Raw genomic sequence first — 17,528 nt, 5'->3', positions numbered from 1 at the left:
ATTTATATATATATATATATATACTAGTCAACACTGTCGACTAGCTATCGCTTCGCAAAGTTAGCTACTTGAAATATTTGAAACATCAATTAAAAATAATAAACATTCATAATAATCTTTGCATAGAGGCCAGAGCCGGGTTCCTCGGACACAAAAGTTACCAGAAAAGGCTATGTCGTTGTCGAAATTACTTGTTCTATCTTGGCTGAGGTCCATCCTCCCAGATGATGCGTTTTCACCCCTTTTGTTACTAAACGCCTAAAGCGACCCTACCGAGAAATGATATTCCGGCTGTCCAGGTAATTTTTGCAGACTAGAGTGATCTTTCTCTAGGGCGCTGGCTTTTAAATTCACACTTTTCCGACCTTTTATTGCATCTAGGATGGAAGGTAAACAGGTTTCCTGGCCTTTTAGCTAGCAAAGTGTAGTACCTGCTTAGATGCTGCGCTTAGAATTTTCTGTCTTCGGTCATTAAAGGAGAGATCCTTTTAGATTGAAATATTTTTTATTATTTTTGTTCTAATCTAGGGTGCTGTATTTTCACCACATTTAAAACTAGCCTTGTGTCTGACTCTGCCTTCGTTAATAGACAAAGCCATAGTCGCATTTAATTTAAAACTTTGTTGTAAATACGAAAATAAATCTTTCCCTTTTTATTCATAGAGATAGGTAAATGTTTTGGTAATTTCGATGCGAATTTATTAATCCTTTAAATGTAACCGTAAAGAAATGAAAACAAGGAAGAAACTTATTTCTTATTCGGATTATTCGATCTACTGTTGTCATGCTATGTGAGATGTTATTTCTACAACATTTAGGTTGATCTGATGTCTGACTTTCGTCAAATGCATCGTGTCGAACCCGGGAATCTTTCTGTCGAACTCTGGAAACTGTACGAGATTTACAATGGACCCCATTATTTAATCCCCAGGAGTAATGTGTTCTTATTTCGTCAGCCATTAACGGGTGGAAGTATTAAGTAATTCGTGGTTATATTCTTAGTTATCATTTGAGTGAGGATTAAACTTTCAACCTCAAAAATATTGTCATTTAGAACTGATTATCGCTTATAATTTATCCGTTATGCCACGGTCCTTGCGAACTTGTTGAAACTCCAACCAATCCTCGTAAAGAAAGGAATATTTAAATAGAAGAAAAAAAAACAATATCCAGAAACAGTATTATTATATTAAAATCAAAACAATAAAAAATAAAAAAAAAAAGATGTGATTAAAAATTAATACAAGCCTGATGTTTTGTACAGCATGCATTGTTTGCGTCAAGCGAGGAGAACGAAGAAAATAATGGCTGCTGTGTTTACTTATGAGCTGGAGATCTCATGAGAGAACGAGACTTCAGAGCACCTAATATGCATATAAAAGGCGGACTGTTTTTATAGAAAGTCTGTTGATCAGAGAATGGATCCTTTTTATTGGTAGAAGTGAGTTTGGCTAGATGTCGTTTGACTTTTGAGACTTGGAATTGTGAGGAGGAAAATTAACAGTGCATTTAAATTTCGATACTGTTAATAGTTAATAGAATATCTTTTTTCAAGAGCAATACGCAAATTAGTTGACCTTCCGACTGATATCGCATGCACACAAGCAGTATATGAAAAAATAAAAAAACGGTGTGTTTTGTGTAAAGTTGAATTCAGTTGAAATAGGATGTTTGTACTTTTACATTAATGCGAGGAATGTATCAAACATTGACATTTATTTGAAAACTTTAAAACATGGAATAAAAGTTACTGACAAAATCGAATATTGTTATATGAAATCCTGGCTAATCATAGCAAAACACTAGTAAATATTAGGACACGAACATATTACTAATGTAGAATACAGATATTTCGGTCGATCCATACTACCTTAATCGTGTGGTGTAAATAAAATGTATTGAACAAAACACGTAGCTAATGCGGGGAGAAGAGAGGAGGTGGTGTAAGGTGAATGGAAGCTGTATGGAGATAAAGTATTAAGGAGAGAAGAGGTGGAGAGAACATTGAAGGCGGGATAAAAGTATGGGTGCAATACTGCTGACCTCTTCCACAAACTCCCCAACCTAACTATAAAAACTCCAACAAACAAATCAAGATAAAAAAAAACAGAAACACAACTTACAACTTAGACTCCGACTACAAGTTTTTTTTCTCTAGCATCAGGGGTCTACGTTCTAACCTTTCAGAAGCTGAACTCTAATTAGGGAAGGCCAACCCTGTTGTTGTGTGAAACTGGCATTAACTTAACTGCTTCGTTAGTCGATTTCTCCATTAAAGGATACTTTTACTTCACGTCTAACCCGACGTTATAATCGTCATAAATATAGAATATGTGCCTACATTAAGCATACCCTCTCCTGTGGTAGGGACATCTCCAAACATCCCTACATATCTTTAGAGTAATACTCACTTACAACACAGCATCTATATTTGCCTTTTGCCGTCTCCACAATGATAATATACTAGTAACGAGTATCATTAATTAAATTGATCATACCTTGTCTACCCATCTCTCAGCTAAAATTTACTTTTGTAGATGTTTACATTGTTCACATGTTCCAATGGCTAGTCCAGTCAAACAAAACAGATGATGAATAGAAACTTTGTCATGTTTTATCTAAGATTGTTAAAGAACCCACTTGGGTACCTGAGACTGACAGACAATTTTCAAGTCTATTGGATCTTTTTTCTAATAGCACGCCCTGAACTGTGTTCATCCTCGGTTATGTTTTTACTAAGATCTTTTGATTACTCGGTTGTTTCAATGAAGATAAAATTAAAGTACAACAAAACCCCAAATATCTCTCTCCATTGAACAGTTTATCAATACTTGATTGCTGACTGAGACAGTCTCTAACCGTTCATATTGAAACTACCCCTACGTTCTATGTTTTAAAAGAATATGCCCGCTATAGTATCCAACTTAATCGATTGGTTAACCGTTTGCATAGGCAGCTACATCCCCTCCTAGAAAGTTTAACAAACCGAACAGTCAGCTGTGGTACACCCCTGAATATGCTGCCATCATTGCACATACAAACCACTACTTCAATTGCTTTAAACGTAATAGATGTTTAGAAATTAAAATTGTCTTTAGAACTGGCAGCACTCACTACAAAAGGAAAAAAGAAAACGCGAGAGATGCATATGCTCAGTCTATTAAGTCCAAAGTAGAATTGAGGCTGGGTTCCTATGAGTTTTGGTGAATAACAAACAATGTCCTGAACAGATGCAAGTCCTCTATCTATAAACGAGCCTGGGATGATTTCATCAAAATCTGACAAAGCCAAACTATTTACAAGGAACGTTGCATCAAACTTAACCCTATGCGATCAGGGCCACCTACCTCTCGAATTCCCTCCCAAGACCAAAAATACTGGAAATCGGTTTTCTGCATCTCAATACAGATCAATTAGACTTATGTGTGCCATGAGTAAGTTACTTGAATCAGTGTTAAATCGAGAAATTGTCTACTACCTCAGCAAAACCAACTTACTCTGTGAGATCTAGAGCTGATGTGCTCATTGTAATTTCACATATGATCAGTGAATCTATTGACAAAGGTTTTCTCTCAAGAGCAATAGCTCTTGACATATCAAAGGCATTTGATATGGTTTGACATAAATGTCTATTTCACAAAAATTCCCACTGAAATATCTGGAAATATCTTCTCCGCCATCAAACCTTTTCTATCTGATGGATTTATACAAGCAGTCGTTGATAGGCAATAGTCCGAAGCTAACAGTATCAACGCTTGCATGCCTCAAGGATCCATTCTGAGCCCAACTCTTTTTTATTTTCATCGTCAATCTCTCAAATAACATTTTAAGTTTATTCATATACACAGACGACGCTACATCTACGGCAACACTTCAAAGGCAACAAAGACCAATATCTCTCTGAGGCTCTCTCTTCGGACCTTGAGCACGTGATGCAAAAGGTGGCTGGATAATTTTAACGCATTAAAAATCAAGTTTCTATCTTTTCAGCATAAACGTTCTGATCCCCATTTGGACCCAATTGATAAGAATAGCTGTCGTCTCGATAAAACTGCCTTCTTTGGAAAGCTTCTGCGTCTGACCTTCACACCAGACTTCAAATGGAAGACTTACATCAAATCCGTTGCCAAGCACGCTGGAAAAATCATTGCGTCATTCTACCGCTCACGAAATTATCTCACTCTCGCAAATGGAGCAAAGGTCAGACGCAGTAGACAAAATGATATGAAGATATGACGAATGGCGTCACGTTTTCGAACCAGAGAAACAAGTTTTCATATCAGTTCTCTCCGAGAAGCCATACGAATAACATACGCCAATAATGTAGGATAATCTAAAGCGAATGTTACAGATGTCTGTCAGTCTGCGCCTTTCATTTTTCAAGTTAGCAAGTTACCTTTAAGAAGTAAATAATGATGAATATACATCATTCTCTTTACATGAGGAAATTCTCTCAAATAAAAACCTTGAAGGAACTCAACGAACGCTTCCCTTGTGTCTTTCATGCACAAAAAGTTTTATTTGTCTAAGTTAAACAGAGGATAAGATCAACAACCACTAGACAAAACGGTCACTCATGAAACGGTGAAAATTAAAAGCAGCAGTGATAAAGAGAATAAAAAGTGCATATAAACACCTCGCATGTATGTATAATTTTTTTTATTCCGTTTAATGATTGCTCATTGATAAAAAAAATCATAATATTTATTTGTGTGTGTTCCTTTGTGTTGTAAACAACCGAGTTACATAACATTCACACGTGATCGTGCTCAACCAATCAGAACCCTGCCGATTACTTTCTATTGCTATCTGCTCAATTTCAGGTACAAGACGTTATACAATTCTCTTCACCAGAATGGAACACTTCACAAAGAAAAGCCGTTGCTAGTGAAAAGGGCCCGTCTTATAATAAATAAATACCTCAACACTGAAGAAGCTCACTTACTGGTTAGTACAAATTTTAGGGCTTCTTGGCGTGGGCATTCGAAACTAAAACTAATAATATTCTAACGTTGTGTTAGACAGACTAGTTATTGTGTTGACAATTGCTATTTCAAGTTTAAGGAAAAACAAGTAAATAGTTTGTTTTTAAATGTTTCAAATTCTTCTACACTTTTTTTCTTATTTTTCTTTTTCTGCCATTGTATTGGCATGTATGTTTTTCTTTCTAAGCAAAAATGTGTTTTCTGACAGAAGTATCCACGAAAAGATTCAGTATTGACATAATAATTACGATTGTTTCTGCATAACGAAACGGATCTGTAAAAATGTGCCGAAATATTTTCATATGCTGAAAGAGCTGTTTGGTAAGAAAAATAGATCGTTGGATCTTGCAATGTAGCTATACTGTTATTCTTATATATATATATATATATATATATATATATATATATATATATATATATATATATATATATATAGTTATGAAAATATATATGGCAATTAAGCTACACAGAATTCCCGCATTTCATTATCGTGCGAATTCGTCAGGCTTATGCAAAAAGTTGTGGTTAGCGCGCATTATTATACACGCACATGCTATTGGATTTTCTAATTAGCCAATCGGCTTTCTAGTTGTCGCCGCACCCATTCTAATCAGCTAATGGGCGGGCACTTACAGGATAAAGGAATAGTTGACCTCAGGTTCACTCCTTTTCTTTGTGTGTTTGATGGGAAGGGTAGATATTCTTTGTTGTAGTAAGCTGACCTGCTTTCAACCTAATATATTGTCATCTACCTAACTTTACCTATGTATTGAGCACTGTTGAAGGAAATACTGAAAATTTACGCATAATATTATATCTTCGTATATTAATTTACGTGATTAAATGAAGTAGTCATAAATACATATACATATATATATACATATATATATGCACACGCACAGACACATATATATACATATATATATATATATATATATATATATATATATATATATATATATATATATATATATATATATTCTTTTCTCTATTAAATTTTTGTTTCAAACTTATTTTCACAGCAGTCCGAAAAGACAGTGATTCACGTTTAGTTGACTAACCAAAATTATGATAAATAATTCTTGGTCTTTATGAGATTCGATTAAAGTCGGGTACAAATTAATTTCTAATAATGAGATGTTCCATTTCTAAATTTTAATATGGGTTTAAAAGCGGTAGATCTAACTACTACACATCTCCCGGAAACGGGAAAGCCGATGGATTTTATTAACGCCATTTCTTTTTGTAAGAAAGAGTATTGCTTTTGCTTTTTGTGTTTTTTTTGTTGTTTTTTGTTTGTTTGTTATTTTTTTGTCTTTTATTTCAGTTAATTTTAAGGGATCAAGGAGATATCTTCTACAGCTAACACCTGATTTCATTACGATTTAAATTCATAGTCGATGACTCTTTTAAGGATAGACGTTGTCCCTTTTGTGGCTGCTATCTGGATTTCCCTATAGCTTTGTCATCCACCGATTATGTACTCCATAATTATTAGGTCAGTTGCTTCTACCACAACCGTTATAATGTTTATTTTTCAGAGACCATGTCGTGTTTAAATCATTCTTAAGGTACTAATATTTTGTTATATTTCCCCGTTTCGTTCTATTCGAGGCATAATCCTTTGGAACAGTTATATCAAAAATTAGCACAGTCCTTTTAGGTTTGTTCTACATAAAAATATCTGGCTTGACGGCTTTGTCGGCCTGTATAGATTTGTAATAGTTTTCCATTTCTTTTTGATATTGTCGGTGAAGCTTCATGCTCTCAAATGTTCGATGATCTGTTGAGCTGCATTTCTCTACATATGTTTCAATCGAGACATTTACATGCTTTGTTGTGTCTGGCAGTGTAAAGACCATCTGCCAATAGGATTTGGCATCCAGACATTTGATGGATCAGACTCTTAATCGCTGTGGTAAAATCTGCGCTGTACATATGTTTGTAGGCCAGCCATTTTTTAATCATTTAAACCTTCGTCTTGTCCATTTAAAATAAGTTTTTCCGCATCAAATGAAATCTGCCGTTCTTGAGCCATTGAAGCAAGTAGAAAACCATAATTTCCAGCCAAGCAGATGTTTAAGCTACGTGAATGCAATAGATTTATTTATCTCTACGACACTTCAGTTATTTAACGTTAATACGGTTTCAGCAACTGAAAGTGCTTTATTTTTCAACAGGATTATGCAACGTATGTGGTGTGTATGTGTGTTTGTGTGTATGTGTGTTGAAAGGGTGAAGGTGCCAATCGACCATACAACTAACAAGGTAGAGACAAAGGACAAAGAGATAACGGTAATAGCAAAGAAGAATGACAGCCACTGATGATCGTTTACAGACGATGAATATTGTGTTTTATATTTTAAACAAAAAAAAATATAATGGTAAATTATAGGTAATGGTGATCGTGTTTTAATTACCAGTGAGAGCAATATGGGATCAGACACTGGAAACCGGTAGCTGAATGTCAGTGGGTATTGAAACAGCTGATGAGTATGTTTGTGTGTGTGAGAGAGAGAGAGAGAGAGAGAGAGAGTGTGTGTGTGTGTGTGTGTGTGTGTGTGTGTGTGTGTGTGTGTGTGTGTGTGTGTGTGTGTGTGAACATTTCTATAAAATCGTTGTGGACGGATGATAGTATAAAATGATCTAGCTTCTACTACTACTACTACTACTACTACTACTACTACTAATACTAACAACAACAACAACAACAATAATAATAATAATAATAATAATAATAATAATAAGTAGGGAAGGCAGTACACTGGGAATTATGCAGGCAACTACATCTTGAACACCCAGACAAATGGTATAACCAAAAACCGTCAACAGTACTTGAAAATGAAAGTCACAAAATTCTATGAGAGGTGTTTATACAAACGGATAAACGCATCTAAGCAAAAAGAACATATGTCATTATAGTTAACAAGAAGGAAAAATCCTGACAGATTGCAGAGTTTACCGTTGCAGCAAACTACAGAGTGAAGATCAAGAAGACAGAGAAGCGGAGCAAATACACAGAACTTGCCAGAGAGCTCAAGGGGATATACAAGATGAAGAAAGTCAAGATAGCACAAATAATAGTAGGAGCACTAGGAACAATATCAAAAAAACTTTGAAAAGAAATGGGAGACATTAGAAGCCGGACATAAACTGTTGCAGAGGTAAAACACAAAGAAACGCCATATGGAAGCAAGAAAACTGAAACTATAATTGTAAGTTAACCCCTAACCACCCACAAAAATGGGGGGGGGATTGGCATCAGCAGGCACCATCCCAAAAGAATAAAAGAGAGTCGAGTAGTATAGAAAAAAATGAGGAGAGAAAGAACTAGCGAGACCTTCGTTGGATAAGTGCGAAGAGAATTAGAACCTTGGGGGGGGGGCTTATTGCCACCCAAATTCCAGTGAAAACCAATGATTAATGCGAACGAGAAATCAATGATAAACTTTGCAGATGAATTTGCGTTATCGTAAATTCATCTGCAAAGGTTATCGAAAAGGTGGAGAGTACTGGAAATCTGGGAAGATTTGTTGTCACTCAGACTCCAGAGAACACCACATGTTCTTTTCAAGAAAAAATGTTTGATGGTGACCTATATGACTAGTCCTAGGGAGTGAGTGAGTAAATAATAATAATAATAATAATAATAATAACTAGCGGGATCTGTGGAAATTCCATAGAGGACTCATTCATACGCAATATTGATGTTGGCATTCTGTAGATGTTCAGTGTAAATGGAGACGCTCTGATATTATTGTAGCTTTTTTGTTAAAACTGCAAAAGTATTTATCTAAGTTAGCAAGATCGCCCGGAAAAGCCCAGTCGTAAAGTACACTTAAATAGGATATTTTAATTCTTGCAGATTTCATATATATTATAATAGAGTTAATGTTCTATCGATTTTTATATATTATAAAGGTGTGATTAAAAAAAAATATCCATATGACTTGGGGGAATTAGTTTGAATCGAAACTGAAATAAAAAAAATTATGAATATATATATATATATATATATATATATATATATATATATATATATATATATATATATATATATATATATATATATCAGAGAGGCGGTAGCACTCTCTATATAGGAATGGCCCGTACACGCCTATATACGCCTACAAAACAAAGCTATCCAAATCTCAACTAAAATCAACTTATAAGTTTCAAAAAGCACATATTCTTACAGAGAAGCGTCTTACAAATCCAGCGAGTGTCAGAACGTCGGTTAAAATGTCAAAAGAGAGCAAAAAAAAGGGTACAAAAATGGCCAATTGTTCTTCTTTCTTCTTCTGCTTTCTTCTTTCTTTTGAGACGATGTATCTCGGTGTACGAACGGTCTCTGACAACAGTTCAAGCATCAATCGACTGCTCTTTACACGGAGAAGTGCAGTGACCCATCGCTTTTTAGCTAACTCCATAATTAAATAAGATTACGTGTAATAACAAGTTTTAAACACTATATACCCAATGTAGACAGACCACTTCGAACACGGAACTTCTCTCAAAAGGGACAGCTCCAAATAATACACCGGATGCTCACAGACGTTCCAGTTTGCCAGTGGCCTATATTTCTTGGACGCTGAATATTTGAGGTGAACGTTAAGGTTTTTTCTTTAAACAGTAACCCACCAGCGTTAATGAAACCACGAAATCTTTATCTCAGTTGATCAAAATTTTTATAAGAGTAACCTATCAGCAAGTACGACGTCAAAAAACAATGTTATAAAAACAAATCATTCTTCAGATTTTGGACTGTAAAATATGTACAAAATGTCAATGCTGTGACCAGGATTCGAACCTAGGTTAGCACGGCCACAACGTGGGGTCCTAACCTCTAGACGATCACGGCTAACACTGACGTCTGTCGCTCTTGGCAGAAAGACACATGACTACTGTCAAACTATTGAAAAATAAGGAGGAAACTTGAAATTCTCACGCATGCGCAAAAATACACTATAGCAACCATTGTTAAATGCAGCTGAATCTCTTCGCTCGCTAAGAAAAGTAGATCAGACCAGTTCTTCTAAGAACTCACCAAACGCCAAAGGAAATAAGTTAAATTAACCGCAAAAGAAACTGCAAGAAAGTCATCTTCTAAGAACTCACTGGAAGCTGACCAAAAAGAATCAAAATCCAAGCCCTAGCCACAAAAATAACTAGATATTGTGGCTACTATACACAATCTACTAATAAAAACAACTAAGTTTTCTAAAATAAACTACAATAAATTAACCAAGTAACCTCACACTGTCACTGATTAGGACTTCATATAAAGATAACAACTACACTATTGATGTATATACCGTTCCACACTTTAACTATTGGTGACGGGGCAGTATCTCAATTCTACGAGAGTTGTCTTGCTATAAGATAAGTGATATTATAGTAAGATATAGTAAGTGTTATATGTTTACCTTTAATAAAAAATGCCAAAGTCAGCACGTAGTAAAAAAGCTCAGAGAAATATAGACTATGAAAAAAACAAAGTCAAGGTATTATCTGAGCAAAAAGAATGCTATCAGAAAAATGCTGAAATAATAAAAATTAAGTATCATGCAAATCCTGAGGCAAAGAAGGCTGCCTCACGTGCTGACTCAAAAGCACGGTATAACAGGGATCCCGAGGGGAAAAAACTGCCTCACGTGCTCTTTATAACAAAGAACCAGAAAAAAAGAAGGCTGCCTCACGTGCTGACTCAAAAGCACGGTATAACAGGGATTCTGAGGAGAAAAAAGCTGCCTCACGTGCTCTTTATAACAAAGAACCAGAAAAAAAGAAGGCTGCCTCACGTGCTCTTTATAACAAAGAACCAGAAAAAAGAAGGCTGCCTCACGTGCTGACTCAAAAGCACGGTATAACAAGGATTCCGAGGGAAAAAAGCTGCCTCACGTGCTCTTTATAACAAAGAACCAGAAAAAGAAGGCTGCCTCACGTGCTGACTCAAAAGCACGGTATAACAGGGATCCCAAGGGGAAAAAGCTGCTTCATGCACAAACTATTATTAATATAAATATCAAAAACTGCCAAATCTTTGCCAAAACGCCAAAGAATGAACCAAGAAAAATTTAATAGTGAAGGTATGAACATTTTAGAACTTTATAATACTCTAACTGTTTTATCAGAGAGGGGTAGCACTCTCTATGTAATATAGAACCGATGGAGGACCAAGAGGCAACTCCTAAGGCCCAAAACCCAAAGACCTAAAACCCAGCAGGAAGCGACCTGCTACTAATGGAGGCGGCAATGAGCCGCCTCCTAAAAAAGACAATACTATCATGAATGTAAGTTTAAAAATAAGACTGTAAGTAAAAATACTAATTAACAAGAATAAAAAAGCATTGGAAATGCAAAAGGATATAGGGATGGTATGCCAAAAAGTATACAAACAAGATAGCTATGAATGGCTAGGCACATGGAAATAGAATTGCATCCAAAGTATAGCCTTATAGCTTTTTACAACCGTAATGATGGCACGGAATGAAGATTGGAGAAAAGCTATAGGGCTATACTTTGGATGCAATTCTATTTCCATGTGCCTAGCCATTCATAGCTATCTTATTTGTATACTTTTTGGCATACCATCCCTATATCCTTTTGCATTTCCAATGCTTTTTTATTCTTGTATATATATATATATATATATATATATATATATATATATATATATATATATATATATATATATATATACACTCCTATAAATTCGTTTCGAAACCGAAACTAAAACTTATGATGAATTCTTGATAAAATTATTTATAAAAAAAAAATAATAAATTATTGGAGTGCCATCAGTTATAATCAAAACCGAAACCAAAACTAATGAAGGATTCTTGATAAAACTATTTGTAAAAAATCGATGACTTAAGTGCCATCAGCTATAACCGAAACCGAAACCAAACGTCAACACGTTTTCTGCAACCGAAAATGCTCTGTTTTTCAACAGAATTATGCATCATCATATATGTGTGTGTGTATGTGTGCGTGCGTGCCTGTATGTGGCAGCAGACCGAAAAGGTGAAGGTGCCAATCGACCATACAACTAACAAGGTAGGGACAAAGCTTATGAAGAATTCTTGGTAAAATTATTTATGACAAGAAATGGAAGTACATAACAATTAAACAACCCGAATATAAACGTGACACAGAAAATAACACACCCATGCTATTGTATTAATATATAGATAATAATAATAATAATAATAATAATAATAATAATAATAATAATAATAATAATAATAATAATAATCTCCTCTAAAAACATACAAACATGTCCTGATGCCATCATCGATTTACAGATGTGAAAGACCGAAGTGGGAAAACACTGACCTGATCCGCACTTGACAGTGCGGAAAATATTGGAACTTTGGAGAGACTTATCGCCAAAACACAACTGCTATTGCATATTAGCAATCAATGGTTAATGGTTGTTAATACAATATTATGTTTTGCAGTGATTATCATAAGGAATGTTGTCATTTAAGCTCCAGCAAAAATCATGTTATTGTCAGTAAGAGATCACTGAAAATTAGTAGCGTGAACACTCTCCCTGAGGAAGTAATAATAATAATAATAATAATAATAATAATTAATAATTAATAATAATAATAATAATAATAATAATAATGATAATAATAATTAATAATAATAATAATAATAATAATAATAATAATAATAATAATAATAATAATGAGAACATCGAGACTGAAACTGACAGAAAATATGGAGAGTGGAACTGACAACAGATGGACAACATATAACAGAAATTAACATACAAAGAGGCATCTTACTGTTCATCATAGCCATGATGCCCCTGAACAATACACTGAGAAAGTGCCAAGCTGGATACAAGTTCTCTAATACAGAGGAAAAATTGAACCATCTGATGCGCATGGACGATCTGAAACTTTTTGCATGGACCGAAAAGGAACTAGAGACACTAATAAACACTAGCAGAATTTTAAATCAGGATATCCAAATGGAGTTTGGTATGAAAAAGTTTACAGTACTAGTTATAAGAAAAGGAAAAATGGAGACGACAGGAGACATGGAACTACCCATCCAAACAGATGAGAACACTAGCGGAACAAGACGCCTATAAATACGTGGGAGTTCTAGAAGCAAACGCCATCAAAGCAACAGAAATGAAAAAGAAAATTCGGAAGGAATACCTAGAAACTAAATTATATAGCAGAAACCTAATAAAAGGTGTAAATACATAGCCAGTATAACTAGTAAAATACTCTGAACCGTTCATAAGGTGGACTAAAGAAGAATTGAGACAGCTCGATCAGAAAACCAGACAACTCATGAACATGCACAAGGCACTACACCCAAAGGACGATGTTGACATGATGTTTTATGTAGATGAAAAGGAAATATGACGGGAGAGGACTGGTTTGTATAGAAGACTGTGGATGGCCCAAAAAATAGAACTATAAAAATACATAAACACTGAAAGGATAAATATGGCAGCAAGAGGCACTGTAAAAATCTTTTTGGAGAACCGAAGATAAATAGATAAAGATTCGTACGGACTTTTGTTGTTTTTTGCTTTTGCACGAGGGAAACCAAACAAATTTTAAAAAGAAAAAAAAAAAAAAAAAAGCATATACTTACGCTTAAAAAAAAGCAAAAATAGAAGAAAACACAAATGCAGACTCTGTGGACTAAAACACAAGAAAACAGCAAATGTGGACTCTGTGGACAAAGAGACGAAACGATAAACCATATAGTAAGCGAATGCAGTAAACTGGCTCAAAAGGAATGCAAGAACAGACACGACCAAGTGGGGAGGGCAATACACTGGGAACTGTATCTCGAACGCACAGACAAATGGTGCAATCATAAACCTGCAAATGTACTTGAAAATGAGACTCACAAAACTCTATGGTACATGATAAAGAGATAAACCTATCCAAGCAAGAAGACTGGATATCGTAATAATTAACCAGAAAGAAAAGTCCAGCTGACCACAGGGTGAATATCAAAGGAAAGAAGAAATGGAACAAATACACAGAGCTAGATAGAGAGCAAAAAGGGATATGAATGATGAAGAAAATTAGGATAATACCTATAATAGTAGGAGCACTAGGAACAATTTCGAAAAGCTTGGAAAAAAGAATGGGAAAAATTGGAATCAGACGATAACAATAATGAATACAGCTGAAATATTAAGCAAACCCCTTGAATGTGGCGACTAATACACTTAAGCAACTTGAGTGGACCAGACAAACTGCTGCAGAGACAAAACATGAAGAAGCACTATACATGGAACTAAGAACAATGAAGCTGCATTTCTATAAGTTCTCTATCCCCTCCCTCATTAACTCCCTTTGCCCCATCACCGCCCTCCCCACCAAAAAAGAGTGATACCAAACAGCCGAGAAGGGACACCAAGGAGAGAGCACTGACCAGACCTCCGCTGGACAAGTGCAAAGAGAACTGGGACCTTGAGGAGGTTTACTGCCACTCATATTCCAGTGGAGATCAATGGCCGCTGCCAGCGGTAAGCGGCTGTTGCGAAAATGCAAATTTGTTTGCAAATGTTACGAAAAGAGGTGGAAAGCACTGGAAACCTGGGGAGACTTGTTGTCACTCAGCTTCCAGGGAACACCACAGGTTGTTCTCAAGGAGATATCTTTAATGACCTGTGTGAAAGCTCCTTGTGAGCTGCTGCTGCTGCTGCTGCTAACAACAACAACAACAACAATAATAATAATAATAATAATAATAATAATAATAATAATAATAATAATAATAATAAGATGAAGAAGAAAATCCGCATTATATTTCTCTTATTCTATCCGTCTGTGTCTGTCTCTGCTGGTTCTACTTTTTCTCGAAAACTACTGGTCCGATCTGACTGAAATTTCGTATGGACCTTTGTTGGGATAATGTGCACCGAACTAAGTTTTATGGTATCTGTTCGATGCATAGTGAGAGATTAACGAGGATTAATATTTAATGCAAAAGTGGGCACAAATTTGGCATTAACGACACATTCTAAGTCAATGGACTATAACTTTTGTTTGTTTTAACAAAATTTAATAATAATAATAATAATAATAATAATAATAATAATAATAATAATAATAATAATAATAATAATTTTCTAGCTAAATTCTATTCCTCTCAGTTGGGGGTCCCACGAAGATTGACGGTTGAGGCCATGATGTCTTTCAAACGAGAGGGGATAAGTACAACTTTATTTCACGAGCTCAACCTTTGCCTCCTGTCCATGGTCTTCAAGATATGGAAAACGTAAGTATATGCTTTTTTTTTTTTTTTTTTTTTTTTTTTTTGCTTTTTAAAATTTGTTTGGTTTCCCCCGTGCAAAAACAAAAAACAACAAAAGTCCATGCGAATCTTTATCTATTTATCTTCGGTTCTCCAAAAAGAGGCAACGTGGAAGGAATAAAAATTATAATTGCCCAAATCAAGGGAGATCTGTCCTGTTCTGACCGAGGGCAAAACTGATAACACGCTTTGATTTATATATTTTATTTTGACAAACAAAAGTTTTACAAAACAAAAATCGGCACTAGGTCAACTAAATGAGTGGGTAGTGTAGTGTATGGACATCCTTTTCAATGTACTTTTGATTTGTCTAAACTATTCCGAGCTAGAGTTCGCAATCGCCATAATACCACATTCACACCCTTTCTACTTAAGATTCACAAAAGTCGTTTTTGTTTTTGTTTTTTATTATAATACGTATATATAATCTACGTAAAAGTTAAAATTTTATAAATACCGTTGTTATTCAGTAGAACATTATTTCATTGGCTTAGGTTTGGAGCAAAAGATATTCGTCCAAAGTGTAAGTTAATGGGTAACGATTTTCGTCCCATAAAACAACTTACCATTAGCATTAGAAGCCGTAATGATGCCTATCATATCAGGTTTTCGGTCAACTTATACAAGAATTCAAATTCTAGACGTACATATTCCTTAAAACTTGAATATTGCTTTCAGGAAAAAGAGGCATCTATTAAAAAAACAAACCGGATAAAGGGAGCCCATGGACCTTGTCAGGCAATCTTCTAATGATGACGTCATGAAGAAAACGCCCGCTTCCGGTTTGGCTTGAGCCAGCACGGAAGTAATAAGGCTCAGAAAGCTGTCATGAGAATGCTCATGTCAGTGTGCAATCAGGAGTTAGCGAAACATAAAAATTACTTAGCACTTATATTTTTTTAGCGTGTATTCTTTGTATCACCAGCAAAAAGTAATTGAAATAATGGATTTTGTTTATGTATGAGAAAATTAGGCTGAAACCAAAAAAAAAAAATTAAAAACTATACAATACGTGTAAAGCATAATAGTCCCAGCTAATTTATGAGTATCTCTTGAAGGAAAACCTTACAAGCTTTAGAAACTTTGAGGACCTTTTACTTGAACGCGCAAGCCTCCCGATATTCACTTTACTACATCACCACATAGGAATTTCTCATCTGAATACATTAATGTCCTCGACGTAATTCATACACGAATATTTTGTGGTTGGAATAAGAAATATCTAGTTACTAGAACAAGAACAGATTAATTCTGAAGGGTTGATCCTTCAACCTTCTGAATTAGCATTTAGTAATTTTAGGTTTGGTGGGCAATTGTTTTCTTTTCATTTTTGTAGAATTCTATTCTGAACAGGGGGAGAAAATTCAAGAGTCTCTTAAAAGTTTTTCAATGAATTTCTTCCAATATTAATGATAATACCTCGAATTTGTGCAATATTTTATATTTAGCATTGGACAAGAAAAAAACACTATCGATTCTTTACAGGCTCACAAACTGTTAACCTTCTGTGAGAAATGTATCTGCAGAGAGGAATCACACAATCAGTATAAAAATGATGCATTTAAATGGAGATATTCACGAAGTCTATGTCAAATCATTGTTTCTGTCAGGAAAGGAAATATTTTGCCCCGGCTCTTATTTAGCTCTAATGGGCATTATTAATTTTTGATTTGATACTTTTGTAAAAAAAAAAAAAAAAAATCGTTTTTTTTAATTTTTTTTATTTTTATTTATTTATTTATTTATTTATTTATTCATTTTTTGTCATTAAATTTAGGAAAGACATTTTTGGCAACTTGTACTGGTTATAGAAAGAAAATTTTGTTTTCTAAATAAAGAAGAAATAAATGAATAGGATTGTAAAACATATCTTTATGTAGAGGCTTCTTGATACATCACTATGATTGGAAGGATTCCACGAAGTTGGTTTGTTTGGGAAACCCTACTATAAACAAGTATTCATCTCTCCATTTCCTCTGTAGAAATAAAGGTAATTACTTGTTTTTATAAGTTTACGGACTAATTTATTTTTTATAAGAATACCACATTATCATTCGACATACCATTTACATTGTTTTACTTGTCATTGTGTAACGCAGACAACATGTTTTAGATTAATTTATCAACTCAATCCTTTACGAGATTGGAATGAGTTTTCGTTTTTGAATTCGTTTCTTTTATCATAACGTTACAGAAATATGAGGACTTGAATGCCTACTAGACACTACCATCGAG

General features: G+C 34.7%; 1 protein-coding gene across 2 annotated transcripts in view; it reads left to right on the top strand.

The window, feature by feature from the left end:
• LOC145294172 (uncharacterized) overlaps positions 1-17,528 on the top strand; it is a 63,714-nt gene that overhangs the window by 34,645 nt on the left and 11,541 nt on the right. Inside the window, exons 8-9 of one of the 2 annotated variants that reach the window (XM_080141281.1) lie at positions 4,824-4,947; positions 15,133-15,257. In XM_080141281.1, the coding sequence (XP_079997407.1) occupies positions 4,824-4,947; positions 15,133-15,257 (249 nt within the window). The remainder of the gene's footprint in view (positions 1-4,823; positions 4,948-15,132; positions 15,258-17,528) is intronic. The other variant, XM_080141284.1, reaches the window with a different exon arrangement.

This window comes from Euprymna scolopes, chromosome 2 (assembly GCF_053919585.1).
Source record: "Euprymna scolopes isolate OS-2025 chromosome 2, ASM5391958v1, whole genome shotgun sequence".
Lineage (NCBI taxonomy): Eukaryota > Metazoa > Mollusca > Cephalopoda > Sepiida > Sepiolidae > Euprymna > Euprymna scolopes.
The sequence above is the reverse complement of the archived record's forward strand: the minus strand, read 5'-3'. Positions and strand labels throughout refer to the sequence as shown.